At 41.1% G+C, this 22367-nt stretch overlaps 1 protein-coding gene across 2 annotated transcripts in view; it reads left to right on the plus strand.

The window, feature by feature from the left end:
• C8H1orf21 (chromosome 8 C1orf21 homolog) overlaps positions 1-22367 on the plus strand; it is a 247411-nt gene that overhangs the window by 81634 nt on the left and 143410 nt on the right. For both annotated transcript variants that reach the window (XM_030935795.1, XM_030935796.1), the window contains exon 2: positions 10782-11000. In XM_030935795.1, coding sequence (XP_030791655.1) covers positions 10907-11000 — 94 coding nt within the window. In that variant the 5' untranslated portion in view covers positions 10782-10906. The remainder of the gene's footprint in view (positions 1-10781; positions 11001-22367) is intronic.

Here is a 22367-nt window from a genome sequence, read left to right on the forward strand (position 1 = left end):
TTGTTTGGCCGTCTAAGGACATCACCCTTAAATACTTCTTTGTTATGGCAAACTAATCAAAGATTTAAGTTTAAGCAAAAACATACAAGCAAACAAAAACCTTGTTTTTCTAGATGGGCAAGGTTAGAGGTACCAGTAAATATCCCTAGATTCTATTTGAAAGTGAGGAAATGGACATTAGATCTAGTTGTCTTACCCATTTTGGAATCTCTGGTCCCTAGTGGAATGTTGAGGACTAAGCAGTTTCCCCAGAAGTGATTGTTGAAACAAATAAATAGCACAAGTTTGGGGGGCAGATTAGGGCCAATCATACAAGTGCAAACAGCTTTCAAAATTCCATTATACTGGTATGAAACTACATTTTACTCCTTTTCTGTCTTTTTAGTGAGTATATACTAAACATAATTTAAGATTCTCTATGATGGCCCAGATAAACATTTTTAAATTTAGTTGTTGGTGATGAACTAAAGAAGTCATTGTCCATGCAGGTGACCCGGACATGGGGCTGAGATGGGTACTCCCTTCCTTAAAAGCTGTCACATCTCTTCGTGAAAAGGAGTTTCTAAGAAAATTCATTCATTCATTTATTGCAAACCTACTATGAGCTTGACATTGCGCTGGAGGGAATACAGAAAGGAATGATGAGGAGATGGTCATGGCCTTGAAAACCTGCCTGGGGAAGGAGACAGACACATAAAAGTATGATAGTTTGCAGATGTGAGCTACTTGCTCATTGAGGCTGTGATGAAACAGGAGAGAGCTCGCTGAACTTGACTTGTCTTTACATAGCCTTTCGCTTTAGAGCACTTGGATATGGCACACAGAGGCTGACCTTCCCGCCCCAGCACAGGAGAAACCCTTGGCACTGCTCAGGGCTGCTGTAAAGGGAGCATGTACTTCTCCTGCTGCAGAACTGCTGTCTTCCGCTTTCTGTCTGCGTCCAGTCTGCCTGTTTATGTTTGGTACAATTCCTAAAAACACCAAGCTGCCAAAATTAACCTCTCATCTTTCTTTCCCATCTCTTCTTTCTAGTGTCTCTTGCCCCTGCCCCTCTCGTCTTAGAGTTCATCACCATTCCATCACATAATAATGATAACAGTGATGGTAATGACAATACTATCTATTATTGATTGCTTACTATGTGCCAGGTGCTGTCCTAAACACTTTACATAGATCATCTCATCTGCCCTTCTCAAAATTCATGAGGTCATATATCATTTTATAAATGAGTACCCAAGGCACTGTGAAGTAAGTAATTTGCCCAGAGATACAAAATTTGCCCAGAGTCACAAAATTCACAAAATACTGGGTATTCTCTGTTGTAGTTTTCATCTTTAGAACTTTTATGGTTGTGTGTGTGTGTGTGTGTGTGTGTGTGTGTGTGTGTAAGAGAGAGAGACAGACAGAGAGATTGAGAGAGAGAAAGAGAATAAGACTAGTCCTTCCGCCAAAAACGAGGGTTTTATGTTTACTTTCGTTGTTTTCAGGGAACTTCCCAATCTTGAGCTGTTCTAGACAGAGCTTGACAGTTCCAGAAGGAAGACTTTCGGTTAGTCAAGGCTTTCCTCTAGAGATGCTTATTTCCATGAGCAGCTCTCTGGCTAGCAGGATAGAAGCAGGTTTTCTGAATCATTGGATCATCTCAGACTCTCTTCAGACCTGAAATAATGTGGCCTGAGGCAGAGCACAAGGAGAGAAGAATCTTAGGTCACAGTTTACATCAGTCTCTCATGGATAATTTTATTCATTTTATTAAGGAGGGAGAAAAAAGGAGGAAGGAGGTTATTTTGGAAGGGAAAAGGGATATGTATTTAAATTTTAAGGGAAACAGTTTTTCAATTTGTAGGATTCAGATCTTTTCAAAGTATTATAATAGTATATTACTTTATTAAAATGATTGACAATCCCAAGAATATTAAATATATTTGTATTCAAATATCAGTACCAAGTCAAGTACTCAAAATATGAATAGGCTTTTTGTTTTTTAAAAAAACGATTATTGGCTGGCATGGTGGCTCATGCTTGTAATCCCAGCACTTTGGGAGGCTGAGGCAGGTGGATCACCTGAGGTCAGGAGTTCAAGACTAGCCTGAACAACATGGCGAAACCCCATCTCTACTAAAAACACAAAAATTAGCCTGGTGTGGTGGCACACACCTGTAATCCCAGCTACTCAGGAGGCTGAGGCAGGAGAATTGCTTGAACTCAGGAGGCAGAGGTGCAGTGAGCCAAGATTGTGCCACTGCACTCCAGCCTGGGCAGCACAGCAAGACTCCACCTCAAAAACAAAGCAAAACGAAACAAACAAACAAAAAGGACAGGCTCCGTAGCCCATGTCTGTAGTCCCAGCACTTTGGCAGGCTGAGACGGGTGGATCACCTGAGGTCAAGAGTTTGAAACCAGTGTGGCCAACATGGTGAAACCCTGTCTCTACTAAAAATACAAAAAAAAAAAAAAAAAAATTCAGCCAGGCATGGTGGCACGTGCCTGTAGTCCAGCTACTCAGGAGGCCAAGGCACGAGAATTGCTTGAACCCAGCAGGCGGAGGTTGCAGTGAGCCGAGATCGCGCCACTGCATTCCAGCCTAGGTGACAGAATGAGACTCTGTAATCAAAACAAAACAAAACAAAACAAATGAACAACAACAACAAAAAACTATTCTCACATTTGCTTCTAATGATTAGCTTAGAAAATTAATGATCTTTCGTGTGTTTGTTATATTTCCTTACGTCAACCTCAGTAACCAGCTTAAGGCTGAGATACAAGTCATGCTAGCAGTAAACTAAGGGATTGAACTGGATTAATATGTGGAATATACTGGATTTGTGTAGAAATTGAGGCTTTGCAATTCAATGATGAAAACACATGTGCTTTTCAGATGTGTGCATGGGCCAAGGGATCAGTGGCATTAACTCTTTTTTGTCATCTGGCACCATGAAAGTAAACTGCAGGTTTCTGAGAGATTAATCCAGCTACAGTTCTCTGCTGTAGTTTATGGTGTTAGGGAGGATCAGCAGCTCAGACTGATAGGACATCTGTTTTACTATCCTCTCCATCAGCAAATGCTTACGGAGGGTCTGCTAAGAGTTGCACATTTTGCTGTATGATCCTGCATCCCTTGGTGCATAAAATAAAGCTGGGGCAAGCACTAATTTAATCAGCTTGAAATATCTTCTGACTCTCACGAGCATCTCTGATCCTTTGTTTCCTTGTAATGTACATTAGTCATCGGGATTTCATTTTACTTTATTATGTTTATGATCCGGCCCTGGCTGGATGCTGGTCCTCCAAGGGCAGGAATCCTGTCTGTTTCTTACACTGTGTTTCAACATGTGGAGTGCCCAGGATGTTCTTCCGTGGCTATTCTGGAAGGATCACGACTTATTCTCTTTGATTAAAATCAATTTGTGCCTTTTAGTAATTCGACTTATTCTACCTTCACTTTTGTGTGTTTTTATTTATTTATTTAAAAAAATCTCTCCCTTTCCATCTGTTTTCTCTCATTTTCTCTGTCTGTTCCTGGTCGTCGGTAGTCTGAGTGTGCTTGGGTTAGGTCAGCGAAGTTGCCTGCTATCAGGGCCCTCTGGGCAAGCTGATTTCACCCAGTGCTCATGAAAAGCCCCACGTCTGACTAGAAGTGTTATCCACCTGGCATCACAGAGTACATGCAGAATATTACCTTGCATATATAAGTATTTATTCAAAGCATTTTCTTATCTACTTAGATTTTCAAAACAGGCCAAAAAAAAAAAAAAAGAGGGAAAACAGGTGCTGCTATTATTAATTTTAAGATACTAACAAGGAAATCACATGGCTTTGTCCTAAGTGACATGGGGAACCAGCAACATATCTGTCAAGAAATTCTAGTCACAGATGTCTTTCTGTAAAAGCAGTGGTGCAGAGGTCACCCATGACAAAAACTAAAGACCTCCTGCAAATTACCTTTGGTATTCTGGGTCTTAGAAGTAGAAGAAGAGGGCCAGGCGTCGTGGCTCATGCCTGAAATCCCAGCACTTTGGGAGGCCAAGACGGGAAGATCACTTGAGGTTAGGAGCTTGAGACCAGCCTGGCCAACATGGCGAAATCCCATCTCTGCTAAAAATACAAAAATGATCCGGGCATGGTGGTATGCACTTGTAATCCCAGCTACTATGGAGGCTTACTTGAATCCAGGAGGTGGAGTTGCAGTGAACCGAGATATGCCACTGCACTCCAGCCTGGGCAACAGAGCAAGACTCTTTCTCAAAACAAAACAAAATAAAAGGAACAAGAAAGAGAACTCAGTGTCCAGGAATATCTGCCATTGCCCTTGACCACTGAGGAGCAAATCTAGAAGCAGCGTAAGTCTTCTGCATGGGTCCACACAGCTGTGAACTTGTGACTTTAATCGGGAGCTGGTGTTTTCTTCTCTTGCCTTCTCAGAAATGGTGTCAGCCACACATGAGCTCATGTGAACATACACAGGTAACACAGAGGAGTTTTCTGGTGCAGGAGAAAGGTGCAACACTCTTAAATACTTAGCTGAAGAACAATTATTGCACCATCTTTTTCTAATCATCTCCCTATAAGAAACACTGTTAAAATTAATTTCATTCATTAAAGGCAAGATAGAGAAGAAGAAATAGGGGAGCTAAGCTGTGTTTATTTTTCCAGCAAATACACAATTGAAATCAACACTATTAGGCCAAAACATCATTGGTGATCATCTTTAGACCTTATAGGGCCTCCTGAAAAATTTGAGGTTTCAGACTTGCAAGTATGTCCTAATTGAGTTAGTACCAAAAACAAAGAGTGTAAATAAATTGAATGTGGTAAGACATGGCTTTTTTTTAAGTGGTCATTTCATCCTTCATGTCACTACTTGGACATATGTTGAAGTAGATCGTAGAGTCTAAGAAAGAGGCTGAGACACATGAAGCCCCGCCGTGGTCCTGAGGCAGGTGTGTGGCAGCTGGGACCAGAGCTCGGGCTTCTCATGCCCTCTACAACACTCTTTCCACTTGCCACGTCTTCTTCTTGGCCTCACACCTTACTGCCTGAATCCAGCAGAAATGTGTCCTATTGTATAAGCACTTATTGTGGTTACATTTCTGAGAGACACATCTGTAGAATTACTATATGTGGACATGAGAGTTTTCCCATAAAGAAGGCAGAAGCCAAAATCCTCGTATCTTTGGAGTTAATAGCATATTGTCGATTGTCATGCCATCAGATGAGTGTGAGTCGAGGAATGAATGTGTTCTGTGATGCCAGCGATTGCGGGGTAATGAAAGGCTTGACTTTTCTAGATTATTCTCATGTCAAATGTGACATCTCTTTATGTATTATTTTTAACATTCACAATGAAATGTGAAATGGTGTTAACAGTAGCCCAAGGATACCAAAGCTTCAAGATTAGAAATCACTTTTAAGTTGTCTTTCTTCTTCCTGCTCGGTGGGCTGCTGTATTAACACTCATTATAGTGAAGCCGAGCAGATGGGCAAATAGACTGATTAGTTTTATATGTATGTGTGTGTATATATATATATATATATAGAGAGAGAGAGAGAGATTCTTTTCCTTTATGGAGCTTAGATGTTAGCTGTTTCTTCAATAAAAGAAAGAAGTTTTTAGATGTTTCCTTGTCTCGATTTGCCTTTTTAATCAGAAGAAGAAAGGGGGCACTTTGCTCCTAATCTATTAATAATGTGGCTGTATTCTTTGCTTAACTGCTGACTTCATAGCTCTCTGTGTGCCCGTTGCAATCAGAATTTGATTTCTCTCCAGTCCTCCAAGACTCATGTTCTTTTTAGCCTAGAATTTCTTTATGGAATGTATCACTTTTAATTCATATTTTAGAAGTGCCTTTCTTGACAGGTAATTTATCTACAATATTTTTGCCTTTTGTATCCAAAATGAAAAAGTCCATGACTAATTAGTGGAAAGTGAATTACACATAATGTTATGTAAATAGAAATATTTTCCTATAGCCTTTTAAAAAAAAAGTTAAAATATCTCTGATTTTCTAATTTTTCTTAAAAACAGATTTTGCTTTTTTTATTCCTTCCCAATTTTATAAAAGTAGGATTTTTTGGATGAAACCTTGTTTCTAGTTATAAAAAACTAAGGTAATGAAAAGAACTATTATAATCTTTCCTTATAAAAGGACAAAGGTATTGCATGTGTGTAGTATGTGATATGTATTCCTACAAAAGTAATGAACCTATTTGCGTGGAGACAACTTCCTCATGTTGTCACATGAAGTGTTCTGGAACAGTAGTTTCCCTTCTGATATCTGAAACGCCTTGAGATACAGTGTAAGGAGAGGAAGGATAAACATACATGGTTACACATTTTTTACAAAATTTCAATTGGGCTTACAAATTTGTTGATTATTTTATCAAAAGCAGGAAAAGTGTCCTGTAAAGATGGCATTCAATTAGGCTAGCTCATGGTATCATGGATTGCACTTCTAATTACATAAGGCAAGATAATGTAGACATACAACCATTTCGGGAGGGGTTTACACAAAGCCCTGGGGCAGTTAATTGGACCTCATGTTTTTAGAGGCACCTGATAATCCTATGATATAGATCATTTAAAGTAAAGAAAAATCATCCTCAATGGGACTTAGTTTTAGACGATTCCATCAAATATCAAAGAGATGCTTCGATTTAATTCTCACACTGTGATCTGTGGCTTCAGAAGTAACATGCTGGTAATAACAACATGTGACAACAAAAGTCTCAGAGCTGCTCCAGGTCGTGGTCTCTGCATGCTTGTTTGCACCATCAGCTGTGGTTTCAGGAAGGTAAACAATAGAGCATGTGAAGTTGGAAGAGAAAAGCTGAGTAAAGCTGATGAAAAAATGGAAGCTAAAAAAAGAAACCACTGAAGTTTATGTGAAGCATAGCATAAACTGAAGGGAACGTCTTTTGAGCAGATGATTCTAGCAGTCCTTAGGGATACGTTTTTGAAGGTCTACTCAACGTGAAGTCTCAGTTGGATTGAGATTAAGTGAAAGAATTTTCAGTAGAAATGAAACCTTGACATTACATCAGGCTATAAAAGAGATACAAATCAGGGGTATTTTAATCCTGTTTCTTTAGCTCTGGTCAGGTCTCTAACCTGACATTTCTTGACATGCTCCATTCCAAAGCTGAGTCAAATGCCTGTAAGGTGAACTCTCTTGTCATCCTGTATTTAAGCTGCAATAGCTGCATGTCATTGCTGCAAAACTAGTCTGTCTAATTATCTCCTTCTCTGATTATTCTTGTTCTATAGGGATAGAGAAGAAAAACATATCTTGCCTTGTTTGCCACTATATGCACAATACCTACCAAACACATATCTGCCACTTAGTATTTTAAAATCAAAATCAGTTGATTAAATGAATGAATAATTGGACAAGTGTTTATGTGCAGAATCCAAATGACATAGTAAAAAACTTTCTTCAGTGATCTATGATTAACTTTGTGAATTAGAGATCTTTTGCCCCTCAAATGACTTCATAATTATCACCTTCAAATGGGTAAATTACTAAAATATATTCCTGATGAGGTCCTGAAACTTGAAAACATCACTCTTAAATTTGAATTGCTGCTGTAAAATGATATAGCACGTATGTTTCAGAAACAAAATCTATACCTATTTATAATTTGGTGAGAACTCATATTGAGCTATAGTGCTTTAAAATATGTGTAATTAAATTGAAATTTCTTGAGTCATCATTTGAATTGGGTGTAAATCATGTCAAATCTGCTCGTTAACCTACCCCTCACCCCAATGCTTGAATAACGGAGACATTCTTTTAATAAAACAGAGCCATTCTTTTGTATCTTATTTTTGTTAGCCTTCTGCAGTATATTTGATTTCAAATAATTTCCACCTTTAAAATTCAAATAAAATTTTTTTATGCAAACACAACTTTTAAAGCACAGAAGAAACACCAGTAGCTGCTTTCAGGAGTAGCAAAGGATAAGTCGTGTCTTCAGTTCTTCCCATTGCTTCTTGGATAGCATAAGAGGCTGTAGACATGAAATTGGAAAAGCGAGAGGACTCTCAAAGAGCATGACTGTTGAGTTGTCTCTTACTTCTCAGTGTACTCTGATTTTGTTAGGATTGCCCCCTCCTGTTTTTACTTAATTTATTCTGAAAAGGTGGCAGGGAAGCCACCTAGGTTCCCCTTCTCACTTCGATCTCTCCTGCGTATGTGTAAGTGTGAAGTGGTTTTACCACACTTCCTTTTTGAACAGTAAGGAATCATGTCTGGGAGCCCACATCTGTTACCTTGCATGATGATGCTGGGGATGAGGAAGCAGGGGGATGGATGCTGCCCCTGACAAGGTGCTGGCTGGGAATCCAAAACAGCAGCAGTAGCAGCAGCAATAACAACAACAGCAAAAGCAGAAGCAGCAACAGCATTGGCCGCAGCAACAAAATCAGCAATTCACAGCAGCCTCTGGGTTACAGAGGGGACTCTTGTCTTCTCCCACCTTTACAGCTGAACCCCTTGTACTTTCCCTCTTGTCTGATATTTCATTGATGTTTCTTCAAAAACTATGACAGGTTGACAGAATGGACCTCTACACAACTAATTTAATATTTTCTCACAGTGTGCTCTAAGTTGGATCAGAAGGACTGCCTGTGGTATTACGACATCCCATAGTTTATTCGGTTGGATGAAGGTAGCGAGTCCTTCTGCAGGCCCTTCATGAAGTATCAGCCATCCAGTCCTCTGCCCTGCCCCCCATGCCCACCTGACCCCTCTGAAATGAACACATGCAAATATGCCATGCTCATCTACATTCTAGTGTCTTAGCCCAGGCTGTTCCTTGCAACTGAATAATGCTACCATCCAATCAGCCTGGTAAATTTCTACCAAACCTTTGATACCCTAGAAAAATACTACTTCCTTCCTCTTTCCAGTCATAATCTAATCTGCTTTTTTGAATTCTGCATCGCCATAGATTCCTGTGAAACTTCAATCAGAGCTCATATTACATTGTATTGAGTGCAATTTTTAAAATGTCAGCATCTCTTCTCCATAAGGCCCCTGAGCTCTATACACCAGTATGACTAGACCATCAAGTAGAAATACTGTAGCCTTGAAGACATTACTGCTAAGTAATGGAATAGGATGTGTGTGTGTGTGTGTGTGTGTATGTGTATGTGTGTATGTATGTGTGTGCACATCCGCAGGCCTGGATTTCATATAGTTTTGAGATGAAGACCTGTTAACATGAAGTTACATCAAGTATGGGGAGGATATAAGCATTAGTCATCTAGGAGAAAAATCTTCCTGGTTTGTAGAACTTTACCAACAAACTCTACACTTCCTAATAATAATTTAACACAACCAGTGATAGAGAATAGTTTGAAGAATTATATGAGACATGACTAATGTTACAGTCATTGTCAATATTTACTGCAATTTGTATTTGCTTGGCTTAATTTAAGATCACTGCCTTTATATCTAAGTTCGTTTATTAGATTGATTATGCTTATTTGAAAAATTCTCTTTGCTGAGATTTTATGGTTTAAATGATTAAATTTCTACATCCAGAGCTGTCCTTAGCACTCTAGCAAGGAGGATTTAGGAGCTCTAGTCTTCTTGGTAGAAAAAGCGTATAGCTACTGTATAGTAGCACTATCTGTGAAACTTGAGAAACTTCCACTGTTCATGGGCAGGGGGTAGTGGGACGTGGGTGCTGATGAAGATTAAAAGAGTCTTGATGCCTTCTTTGTACTGCCAGGACTCTGAGGAGGTAAGGGCCTGTATTACAGTGGGAGGGATGGGAACAAAGGAATGTGTAGGAGAGATGTTTCAAAGGAAACATTTACAAGACTGGAATAAGTCATCCATAGGCCTGGAATGGTTGGGTTAGGATGATGAAAGAATAAAACAAAAATGAGCAAGTTGAGCATAGCAAACACTCAGAATTTGAGCAGTCACCTTGGATGGGGCAGGGAAAGGTAAAGTCACTTAAGTCAACTTGAAGATTATCTCCTTTGCGGTGTATCTGTAAATACTCTTTAAGCCTTTATGAGAGATCAGTAGAGGCACAAAGTTTACTCCAAAAGCTTGACAACCACTTTGTTGCTTTTCTTCATATTTTGACATCTTCTACCCAATCCTTAAAACATTTGGCTAGCTAAGCAGAAAATGGACAAAAGTAAGTTTAAGACCTTGCCCCATCTCCTTCCTTGGTCATCAAAACAGTGTCACCTCAGGTAAAATAAAATGCTGAATTATTTACAGCCTTAACCAGAAATGTATAAAGTAGCCCATCTTCCAGTCTGAGGAGGATGGCTACCTTTTCCTGGCAAAATTTGAGGAGCTGGGAGGGCTGGCCTGCAGGGTAGGATGAGGAAGATGAAGAGCTTTTCCCAGCCTCCTGAACTAGGTGGATCTCAAGAGTGTGCTCTCCTTCCTCGACAGTTTTTGAGAGTTCAGAACATTAGTAAACCTACAGTTACTTTAAGAGTATATGTGGCAAGCAGTAGTGCCCAAATATGTATTTGAATAAATACGTATTTTTGGTATCTCCTCAAAAAGTTCACTCCTCGGCCATATGTTGCATAGGGACATGCCTTTCTGTCTTGCTTTCTGAGCGGGAAATCAAGTGAGAATGGGCCATGCTGCACGTGGTTCTTCCGTGCCCACCACAACACCAGTGCGATCGATGGGTGGGTCTGTGCATGACTTCTAGTACACTGCAGGCCACAGCACACCAAGATACTGAGGCTTGTGTTTTGCTGCAGTCACCGCCTATTCTAATCTAGCTTTCTTTTCTTACAGGTGCACACATCTTGACCAATTCAGCAGCAAGGTGGATTTTCTTTGTGTTTAAAGAAAAAAAAATGTCCCCGTGTCTGTAGAGATGATTTACAGTTCAGCCCGGCTGAAGCTGACCGAATGAGACTATGGGCTGTGCCTCCGCCAAGCATGTTGCCACTGTTCAAAATGAAGAGGAAGCCCAGAAAGGGAAAAACTACCAGAATGGAGATGTGTTTGGCGGTGAGTCCTATCAAACTTGACTCTTGACCCATTGATTCTAGGCCTTTTCCTTTTTTTTATTGGTACATAATATTTGTACATATTTATGGGGTGCTTGTGATATTTTGTCACCTGCCTAGAATGTGTAGCGATCAAGTCAGAGTATTTAGGATATCTGTCGCATTGAGCATTTATCGTTTCTATGTGTTGGGAACATTTCAAAACCTATCTTTGAGCTATTTGGAAATATACAGTACATTATTTTTAACTATAGTCAACCTACTCTGTTATGGAGCATTAGATCTTATTCCTTCTAAGCCTTTCACTTTTGTGACAGTGAATAATTACAGTGATTATTGGGTTATACCATCTGAGGTGAAGGGGTGATGAGACCCACTGGAAATCAATGTGAATCTTTACTTTGGATCAGCTGCATCATAATTTATACAAAGTGGTCTTTGAGGAGGAACATGGAGGGTTTTTTTTTTTTTTTTTCCCCAGGAACTAGCATTTAAATCAAGCTTCAAAGAACCAGCAGGATTTAAATTGGTACGTGGGACAGTGGCCATGGGGTGTCCTGGTAGAAGAGAACTGTAGGACTAAAAACAGAAGTCCAAAAGGGGAGTGAGTGAAGATTTATAAATGAGGGAGTGAGGTGTTTTTTTAAAGCGTAATAGAGAGTGAACTATACATTTTCAGATTTTAAATAAAAATGCAATGAATCTAATAATCATCTTTTAACCTCTCTCTGTTGACTCAAAATGACTTTAGGATATCTAGTGCAAAGGCCACAAATTGGCAAACCATGGCCACATCTGGTCTGCAAATACATTTTTTTGCCCCCTCCCTAAAGAATTTTAAAATAAAAAGCAAGGCAGCCTTTAAAAATCAGGATATTTCAAATAAAACCCAAATTTCTTCAAAAGAGCTGGCAACAATAGGTCTTCATTCCTTGAGACAACAGTGTGGGGTGGAGTAGCAATTGTCCCTGCAGCCAGGCTGTGGCCTCCAGTGAATGGCTAACGCTTCCTCCCTGCATGTACACCAAGTTCAGTGTGCTCATTGACATTACCTGGCTACTTAGAGGCTTTTATGCTTGCCTGATCTTGAGATTGGCCCTTAGATGATTATTGTGAAATTTGGATATGTAAACAAAATTTAAATGAGTACAAGGCAGATGAAGCAGTTTTTGTGGAATTATTTTAACAATAATACCTACTACTTGACATTTGCATGATACTTTTATTTATAAAAACACTTCCGGTGGCTCAAGCCTGTAATCCCAGCACTTTGGGAGGCCGAGACGGGCGGATCACGAGGTCAGGAGATCGAGACTATCCTGGCTAACACAGTGAAACCCCGTCTCTACTAAAAAATACAAAAAACTAGCCGGGCGAGGTGGCGGGCGCCTGTAGTCCCAGCTACTCGGGAGGCTGAGGCAGGAGAATGGCATGAACCCAGGAGGCAGAGCTTGCAGTGAGCTGAGATCCGGCCACTGCACTCCAGCCTGGGCAACAGAGCGAGACTCCGTCTCAAAAAAAAAAAAAAAAAAAAAAAAAAAAAAAAAAACTTCAACTCTTACTCATTAAGGGACATTATTGAGATATGTTGTAGAACCTCACTGAGATAATGTTTACATGTAAATAACTGTAGCTGCATCATTTAGTCACTGTCAAATAATTCTACTACTTTTAGAATCTCTAGCTTTTGGTTCATTGTAATGATTGTTATAGTCTCCTGGTGAAGAATTAGGAATGGTACGAAAGAGCTAATGCTCAGTTGAAAGTGGACTTGTGTGTTTGGGATGGAAGACTTTGTTTCATTTTGTTCAAAGGAGATGCATTAGTTGCCTGGAACAAATTTGCTTCTACTGGTAACTACCTATAGCATGGAGAACTGTGAAGAAGAGTAACATATATGAACATTTTAATAAAACTACAGTCTAGGTTTTTGAAACCACAGTTTTTACGGAAAGACTTGATTGGAACTAGAGTCATTATTGTCACCCTCAAATGCTTAACTTTTAAGAGAAAATAATTTAACATCAGGGATTTGTTTAACTTCTAGCTTATGTTCTATGTCATTATCATTTTTATAATAGAGTTACCATTTATGGAGCCGCCACCATATGTCAAACATTGTGAGGCATTTACATTCATTTTTATGTTGAATTTTCACAACAGTCTTGTGAAATATGTGCTATGCAAATTTTACATACTTGGGAACTGAGCACAGAGAGACAGACTCGTCCAAGATTACCCAGCTACGAAATGCTAGAATCCAGATTGCTCAGACTCCAAAGTCCACCTTTCTTTTTTTTCTTTTGAGGCGGAGTCTCGCTCTGTCGCCCAGGCTGGAGTGCAGTGGCCGGATCTCAGCTCACTGCAAGCTCCGCCTCCCGGGTTCACGCCATTCTCCTGCCTCAGCCTCCCGAGTAGCTGGGACTACAGACGCCGCGACCTCGCCCGGCTAGTTTTTTGTATTTTTAGTAGAGACGGGGTTTCACCGTGTTAGCCAGGATGGTCTCCATCTCCTGACCTCGTGATCCGCCCGTCTTGGCCTCCCAAAGTGCTGGGATTACAGGCTTGAGCCACCGCGCCCGGTCCACCTTTCTTTCTCCATGTTGTTTCCTGATGCCCTGCAGCCTCCCATTGTTTTTTGTTTGTTTGTTTCTTGTGTTTTTTTTTTTTTTGGTTTTTTTGGTTTTTTTTTTTTTTTGAGACAGTCTTGCTCTGTGGCCTAGGCTGGAGTGCAGTGGTGCGATCAGGGTTCACTGCAGCCTTCACCTCCTGGGCTCAAGTGATCCTCTCGCCTCAGCTCCCTGAGTAGCTTTGGGATTAAAGGCATGTGCCCTCACACCTGGCAATTTTTTTTTAATATATTTTTAATAGAGATGGGGTTTTGCCATGTTTCCCAGGCTGGTCTAAAACTCCTGGACTCAAGCAATCTGCCCACCGTGGCCTCCCAAAGGGCGGGGATACAGGCGTGAACCACCGTAGCCAGCCCTCATTCTTTAAAGTATGAGGGCACAAAAGTATTGATTGGTCTGTATCCTATGTGTAAGGCCTTTTGCTAAATGCCATGGAGATTACAGAGGTAAATAATCCATAAACCTTGCCATCTAGGACTTTGTAAGAAGATAAGAAAGTGTTATGAAGCAGAATAAGCCAAATACCCTAAGAGGAAATGACATACCTCACGGTAACAGTCAGGGGATAGATGCTCTGCCTTAAACGGCAGAATCAGAGCAGATTTCTTACAGAGATGACATCCAAACCTGTCCTTAAAGGACTGAAAGAAATGAAACCTGTCACAATCTAAACTGGTACAGGAACAGCTAGGTAATGTGAGACTTATTCAAGAATAATAAATATTCTAATTTTGGAACTAATGAATGGAACATAAACTATAAATGGGACAGAATTGGCTAGAAAACTAAGTTAGGGTTAAATTATTGGAGAACTTCAAATACCAAATGACAGTCTTTAAAAAGATAACCTTAGATTGTCAGAGCAAGATTTGGTGATATTCAATATGTTGTGCTTACATTCTGCTTGGCAATGAAACCACTTAACCATCCCTTCACAACTTGTATAGCCAGGAAGACTCTATTGTTCTAAAGCACCATGTGTATTTTGCAGATGTTAGCATCTGATAAAGGAGCTTTGTTTTAGTCAACTATTGCTGTAGACTGTAACAAACTCAGGTTCAGTCACTCGCGACTTGCAGACTCTAATTCACAAGAGTGAGGTCTGGCATAAAGGAAGTTACTTTATTCAACAGCTTAGCTTGGGGGAAGAGGTACAGGCTCCTGCCTTTAACGGTACTGTTTTTCTTTTGGGGCAGAATGCATGGACTTTTAAAGGGGGACTTGGCATGAATGGCATACAGGGGAGGGAGTGAGCAGGTGGGGGTCTGCGTGACTCACTTTGTTGCTTAATCTACTGGTGGTCGAACTGGCGTCATCGCAAGCAGAGCTAGGTTATATAGTGGCCTTTGTCTCAAGACACTCTCCAGTTGGGAGAGCCTTCCATCAGGGACATACTTTAGGTTGTAAATTGATTGTTGTCTCTTGAGGCAATCTCCTTGTGGGAGACAGTTTCTGCTCTGGAGTTTCAAAGTAAGCACATAGTTAGATAAGCTTCCAGTGTAGGGAATGTCTGGTGAAGGGAAGGTAAAGGTTATGATTGCATTTCTGAAGAGCTAGATGGGAAACGGGAACAGAGGAAAAGAAGGAAAGAGAAAAGAAGAAATAATTAAATAAATAACTCTCTCTCTTAGAAAAATGGGGGTACTTGGTCGTAAGACACCTGAAGCTCTCAGTCGCATTCGAAAGTAACTGTTTCTTTCTTGATTATGAATTGGTGGGTCAGCTGTGGTGGCACTTCTCTGTGTACCTCTCATCTTTCTCCAGGGACCAGCAAGCCAGTGGGGGCATGATCTCCTTTCACAGAAGGGCAAGAGTGCAAGTGATACGTATGGTGCCTCCTAAGTTTGGACTCAGAGCTGGCGCACTGTCACTCATACCCTAGCCAAAGCAGGTGACATGAGTGAGCCCAAAGTTAGGCAAAATAGTATACTCTGACCACAGTGCATTTACAGTAAAGGTATAGGTGCAGGGAGGGTCAAGAATTGGGGCTAAAAATCAGTTTACCCCAAGCCCACCTGGTCATTGCTGTCTCTGTGCCTCTATGTAGTTCATGCCATAAAGTGTCAGTTAAGACCTCTGCTAAATTTTCTTCATCCTCCCAACACCCACATTGAAATTTTATTTACTCAAGCATTCTATCATCTTGTTAATCTCTCTAACACAAATATTAGCAAGTTTGTGGGATTGTGTTAAATAAAGCAGGAATACAATGGGGAGAGAACTTCACCAATCCAGGGAGATACTTTTTCTAGCCCTGTAGGGCTCTGGGAGAAGAATTACCAGAATCCAGTGTCAAGACAGTCCCGGTACCCTAGATATTACTGAATACCACATTTTAAATATGACGAGGAAAGGTCTTGTCTGGGTTTCTTCACTTAAATTAATTTGCAAGAAGTTTTCAAAATCCAGCAGTGATCACACATGGTGGCAGATGAGTGATAGTGATAGGCCCACTTTTTAACCATTTGTAACCCATTGTTTCTGTGATCTCTTATTGTAAAATACCCCAGAGTACCTTGAAACATAACCAGCTTATTTCTCAAGATTCTGTGGGATGACTAGAGTTCATCTACTGTTCTCGCCTGGGCTCAGTCATGCAGCTGCATACAGCTGGGATCTCAGCTGAACTCAACTATCCCAGATGGATTTGGGCTTCTGTCCACAAGGCCACTCTTTCCAGCTGGATAGCCAAACTTTTCAGCCCGGCTTGCAAGAGAGGAAGTGGAAGCTGCCAGGCCTCTTAGGACCTGAGCTTGAAAATTCAAGAAAGCCACTTTTGCTGCCTTCTGTTGATCAAAGCAAGTCATAAGACCAGCCTAGAGTTGAGGGAGCAGAATCACTCCACCTCCTGAGTATGTGCCCATAGAAAGGGGAGGAATTGCTGGGAGGTGTCTTTGGAGACCAACGCCCATTGCAAGAGGAAGTTATAACTCCATACCTGGGATATATTTCAACCTGGACAATTATATTCTGCTTTCTAAAACACCCGTCTATTTTTCACCAAATAAAGTGGCCTTATTTATGCTTTAAAACCTAAACATTTAAAGATGTTTTTAAAATGTTATTACCACATGTTGTTGAAGATATGACAAAGTCTGTGCAGGGTGGCATCTTTGGGGACGGCTCTGAAGTATGTGTCTCTGGGTGTGTATACACACACATTTGATCCTTTTCCTAAAGGTGTTAATTTAATTTCAAAGCTTCTGAAGACATGTTCGGGAGCTTTGATACCCAATGTGTTTATACAAATGGTATTTTCCATTTTTTGAAGCAGTTTGGGCTCCATGATGTCTTGGTTATTTAGGAGCCCCACCACAACAAATGTGTGTGACAGAGTTTCTGTAGCATGTTCTGCCATGCAGAATTAAATGCTAAATGGGCATCTTGACTCCTAGATTTCAGAAAATTTAGGAGATCATTGACAAGGAACTCCATCAGTGATATTTACTTACACATTTTCTTTCACTTTAAGTGTTGAAGCATAAAAAGTTTCAGATCTAAAGTTCTTCCTGACACACCGTGTACCTTTCAGAAGTCAGATTCACTTCAGAAGGTTTCATCTTCACATTGGAATTTTCCTTCCCTCAGTTGTCAGGGCAGATGTGAATAGTGGTCAGCAGATCTGCTGAGGTCATTCAGAGGACAGCTGAGCAGATTGCCAAGACCAGCTTGCAAAAAGTAAGTGACTAACAGGTTCAAGTTATCATGAACTGGTTAAGCAAGTTCTAGAAAGCCAAGTGCTTATTGGATTTCTTTCAACAGTCATTCTCTTAGACAACTAAAGTGGGTGCATAGAACACATTCAGGCCTTATTAGGGAAATTAGTACGTCAGACTTGAGATCATGATCTCTCCTGCAACCCGCCCCCAAGTGGGGAGAAACTCTTACAGTTATATTGACTTTCTTTTTTGCACTTTTTCTGTTTCCATTGTTTGAATAAAGTAGGCTTTAAACTTGAGTCACTTTTGGCTTTTGCAGTTAGTTTCCAGATCCTATAAATCTCACCCTCTCCTAGCATTGCTTTTCCTACCACTACTGTAGTTTTGGCTGTGACAGCCCATCACCCCAAGAACTGCAGTGTTCTCAGGAGGAATCTCCTGTTAACCTCCTTTATTGCTTATTTGTTCCTTTGCTTGTTTTTGGTCTGTTTTTACTTCTTCATTTTTTGGCACCACTATCAGATTGGCTTTTTAAAGTACTCCTCTGTTGGTATTAAATCTTCTCTAGAACTTTCTGTTTGTGCCTAGTTCTTAGCCAATAAATCCCAAATCCTTAGTTAACATCCAAGACACCTGAAGATGGCTCATATCCACCTTTGCTGCCTTTGTGTGTGTGTGTGTGTGTGTGTGTGTGTGTGTGTGTATTTTGAGACGGAGTCTTGCTCTGTCACCGAGGCTGGAGTGCAGTGGCTTGATCTTAGCTCACTGCAGCCTCCATCTCCCAGGTTCAAGCAATTCTCTTGCTTCAGCCTCCTGAGTAGCTGGGATTACAGGCACCCACCACCATGCCCGGCTAATTTTTGTGTTTTTTTTTAGTAGAGGCAGAGTTTCACCATTTTGGCCAGGTTGGTCTTGAACTCCTGACCTCAGGCAACCCACCCACCTTGGCTTCCCAAAGTGCTAGGATTACAGGTGCAGCCTTGTTTTATACTCTGTTCCTTCATGATCGCCTTCTTCAGTCATCTGAGCAAGGCGGCCTTGTGAACTTATCCTGCACCTTCGCTGCTCTAGGCCCTCCAGTACACAGCGACCTCTGCTTGGCACGGGCCCCTTTTCCTGACTTCATGTCTTTAAATCCTGTTCGTTTTCCAAATGTAAACTTTTATACAGAGGTTCCTCTAATACCTTCAGAAGGTATCTCTTTCCTGCCATCCCAGAATACTTTTTATTTATTTGATTTATTTGTTTCTGTGTCTAATCTGTCTTATGAGCTGGTTAGCTCCCTGAAGGCAGGAACTGCATGGTCTTGAGAGGACAGAGGGCTCCCAGATGGCCAGGGAGCTGGAGGCAGAGAGATTGTTCAGGAATCAGGTTGGGCACTGACTGAACCAGCCCTCCCATATAACTAAGGTGGCCCGCACTGCTGCCGAGTTTGGTTTGAGGCCCAAGAGGGCCTGATGTTTATAAACATCCCTTTAAATGGAGGCACTTAGATTATTGCAGGCGCTTAGATTATTGCAGTAAATTCTTCTGGAATGATGGTGTGAGACTGAGCAGCAGTAAAACAAGCAAGAATTTGGCTGCTTTCTTTCACTAGGACTTTGTATTGCTCTGTGGCTTCAGTTAAGTTCTGATCCTTGGGTATACCTAAATGAGAGCATATAACAGGTGCATGTGGCTGTGTGTGTGTGTGTGTGTGTGTGTGTGTGTGTGTGATGGTGTTATGCCGATCTATTACTCATCTAAAATGCTGTGAGACCTATTTCACAAGGTTATGGTGAAAATTAAATGAGAAAATACATCAGATTTATTCAGAAATTAAAAGCACTTGGAGGCAAAGTCACAATTCACTGTTTATGTCTCATAGTTTTTTATTGCATTCAGTGAAGATGGATTAAAGATACCTGTGTTTGTGAGACAGTAACAGAGAGAATAATGTTTGTCAGTGCAGTCCAGCACAGTAGCCATGAGCCGCATGTGGCTACTGAGCATGAGAAATATGACTAGTCCTAATTGAGATGTGCTATAAGTGGAAAATGAACTTTTAAATTTCATCTTAAATGAAAATTTAACATGAAAAACGAATATAAACTAGCTCATTAATAATCTTGTTATTGATTACATGTTAAATGATATATTTTAGATCTATCAGGTTAAATAAAATATATGAAGATGAATTTCACCTGCTTCTTTTTATCTAATGGGGCTACTAGAAGTATTAAAAGTACACATATACCTCACGTGTTTCTATTGCACCGTGCTGGCTTATGTGACTGAGAGGTAGCAGTGGTAGTGTGAGAATTTCCTTCTCTTTCAAGTTTTCGTTTTTATTGGATCTAAGAGAAAAGGAGTTTGATGGAGGCAGTGGCCCTCATTCTCTGCTGGGAATCTCCATAGGTGGGATATGCGTTAAGTGAGCACTAGGGGTGTACACTCAGCCTTTTGTGTGTTGGTGGGGGTGGTGATCTGGGAAAGAGGGGTACATGGGGGATCACCAGAGAGGCAGAATTGGGAGGCAGCTTGGCCAATGAACAAGAGCAACGCCACCTTGCTCCTTTCTGTACTGCTTAGTGGTAGACTTTAGCTGCCTCTACTGTAACTTTTTTGCTGGCATAGGGCAGCTTCTATTGGCTTCTGAAGCTGTTATTTCCCGAAGGTGAGAGAGAAAATCCTTTTTCCCTTTTTCAGTTTTTAGTGAATCATAGGATGCGGTAAAGAGCCCTAAGGGCAGGAGAAGTGTTTGATGGATTTGTGATAGGCCAGATTGTAGTCACAAAAGCTGATAAATTTAAGTCAAGATAAGTGAGGAACATGGTCTTGGGTTTAGGCTTTGAAAGCTCCCTGATGTCTTGAGCTGAGCCTGAGAAAGGTCTTAATGGCTCGAAGTGCACATGGGGCTCATGGAATCACAGAAGCCAGTCGACCTTGGCTCACAGCTTTAACTGCCTTCTTCTGAAGTAAAAGTGCTCAGCCCAGTGTGTGACTCAGAGAAGGTGCTCACAAAATGTTAGTTTTATTTCCTTCTTTTAGGCGGTTCCTGGGCCATGCTGATGGCACTCACTTCAATAGGAAAAATGAAACATGCGTGTATGTGAGCCTGGAATGGAGTGGTTGTGAATTCTGTCTTACCAGCTGGGGTTTGATTCCGGCGTCACCACTGCCTGTGCTGTCTTGGATAGATAACTTAGCTGTATTTGTTTCCATGTCTATAATATGGAGGAAATAATGGCATCCACCACTTGGAGTTCTGAGGAGGAACACATAGTTAATAAAGAGAGCATCCAGAAGAAGGCCAGTGCACAATTAGCATGGAAGCACTTGTTATAAATAGTAGATGGGCCTGAGTAGACTGGCCCCACCTCTTCACTTTCCTCCCCTCGGCCAGCACAAAATAGATACCATGCTGGATGCTGCCTTCATGCCAAGTTTGGTCTAGCCGAGGTAAAGCCAGCAAAAATTTCTACTTGGAAACGTTTTCTATGACAGAAAGTTAAGAAATGCTCTATACTTTCTATATTAAAAAAAATCCAAGTGCTACTTTTCCTTCCCTTGCCAGCTGGTATCATGAGCCTGTTCTTTTAACGTTAGAGAGATAAGTGGAAAATAAGACCATTTGTCACTCCCTGCTGCCAGGCAGCTGGGTTGCAAGATGAGGGAGCACCTGAGTCTTCAGAGACCATTGGCAGGGACGCACCGGCAGGGCCCTCTGAGTCCCTTTGGTTTCCTTCAATTACTCCCTTGCCCCTTCAAGTGCTTGTATTGTCTGTAGCAGTGGAGAACTGCTGGGTGCTTCCTGGCCCTCTGGCACCATTCAGTGAAAGGTGAGAGGACTGGAGCTGCAGGCAAGGCCTGCTTGGGGATGAGGGAAGTTCTTAAAAGGAGCCTCAGTGACAAGAGAGGAAGTCGAAGGTTTCTTTACCCATTGCACTTCCCCTTGGAGTTATTTTCTCCTGAGTGACACTACAGAATTTAGACATTCAAAACAATGGCTTCTTCCTGGACTCCTGGCTGGTGTAACTGAAGGGACCTGCCTTGCTATGAGTACCTCTCCAGGCAGCCCCTACCTGGCCCATGGGCCTCATTAGGCCCTGGCTGTCCTCCGTAGAGACTAATACAGCTCCTGCCTTCTGCACCTGGAACTTTACATGTGACTGGTTATTTTGCCCCTGAACCATTACAACTTGGATTCGTGCTTTACAGTGTATAAGGCTTTTTCAAACATAGTTATTATCATGATTATCCCTACTTGATAGAAGGGGAAACTGAAGTTAAGAACTACCCCAGTTTACTTAAGAAGTGGAACAGTGGCTAGAATGGCAGATGCTGACTCGACTAAGGGAGATTCCTCCTTGGGAATAAGACACTGACATTAAGTCCAAACCAACCTTTGCTCAGAAGCCTTTGAGAAGTCATTGTTAACTGGCTACTTGAGGTCAGACTTAGCTTTTAAACGAGGATGGCTGGAGATTCTAATATGGTCATTAGGGCTGTTTTCTCTGGACCTGAAATACAATGTCATGGTAAGCACACAGACCAAAAATCTGGCAGACTGGTTTCAGATCCTGACTCGGCTACTCACTAACATGTAGTCTTGGCAAATTGCTGAGGTTCTTTTTGCCTGGGTTTTCCCATCTGTGTAGTGTGGGGAATAAAACTAGTACTTGCCTGCCTTCATGGGGCTGTTGTGAGACTAAAATGTATTAATAGTTGTAAATCTTAGCATAGTACTTGGCACATGATAAGCGCTGAGTTAGTATGCTCATCATCATATTAGCAGCCTGCAGTTACACAGACCTCTGACCTATGCAGTTTGCATTTCTGAAAATGGTTGCTTGGTTTCCTCTGATTACGCTGAAGGAGAATGCGTCATCAGTTTATTTGTAGATGTATAATTCTCTAAACTTAAAAGGTGATCAATTATCCATGAAATACTTATCTCTTTTAGATTTTAAGATATTTGTGTTCCTATGGTTTGTTATTTCTCTGTTTTGACCTAGACCAGTTTCTGCACTGTGTAAGATGTGTACTTGAATATGTGTCTTTTAAATCAAAAGACCAAAGGACATGATTCAGGAATGG

Source organism: Rhinopithecus roxellana, chromosome 8 (genome assembly GCF_007565055.1).
Source record: "Rhinopithecus roxellana isolate Shanxi Qingling chromosome 8, ASM756505v1, whole genome shotgun sequence".
NCBI lineage: Eukaryota > Metazoa > Chordata > Mammalia > Primates > Cercopithecidae > Rhinopithecus > Rhinopithecus roxellana.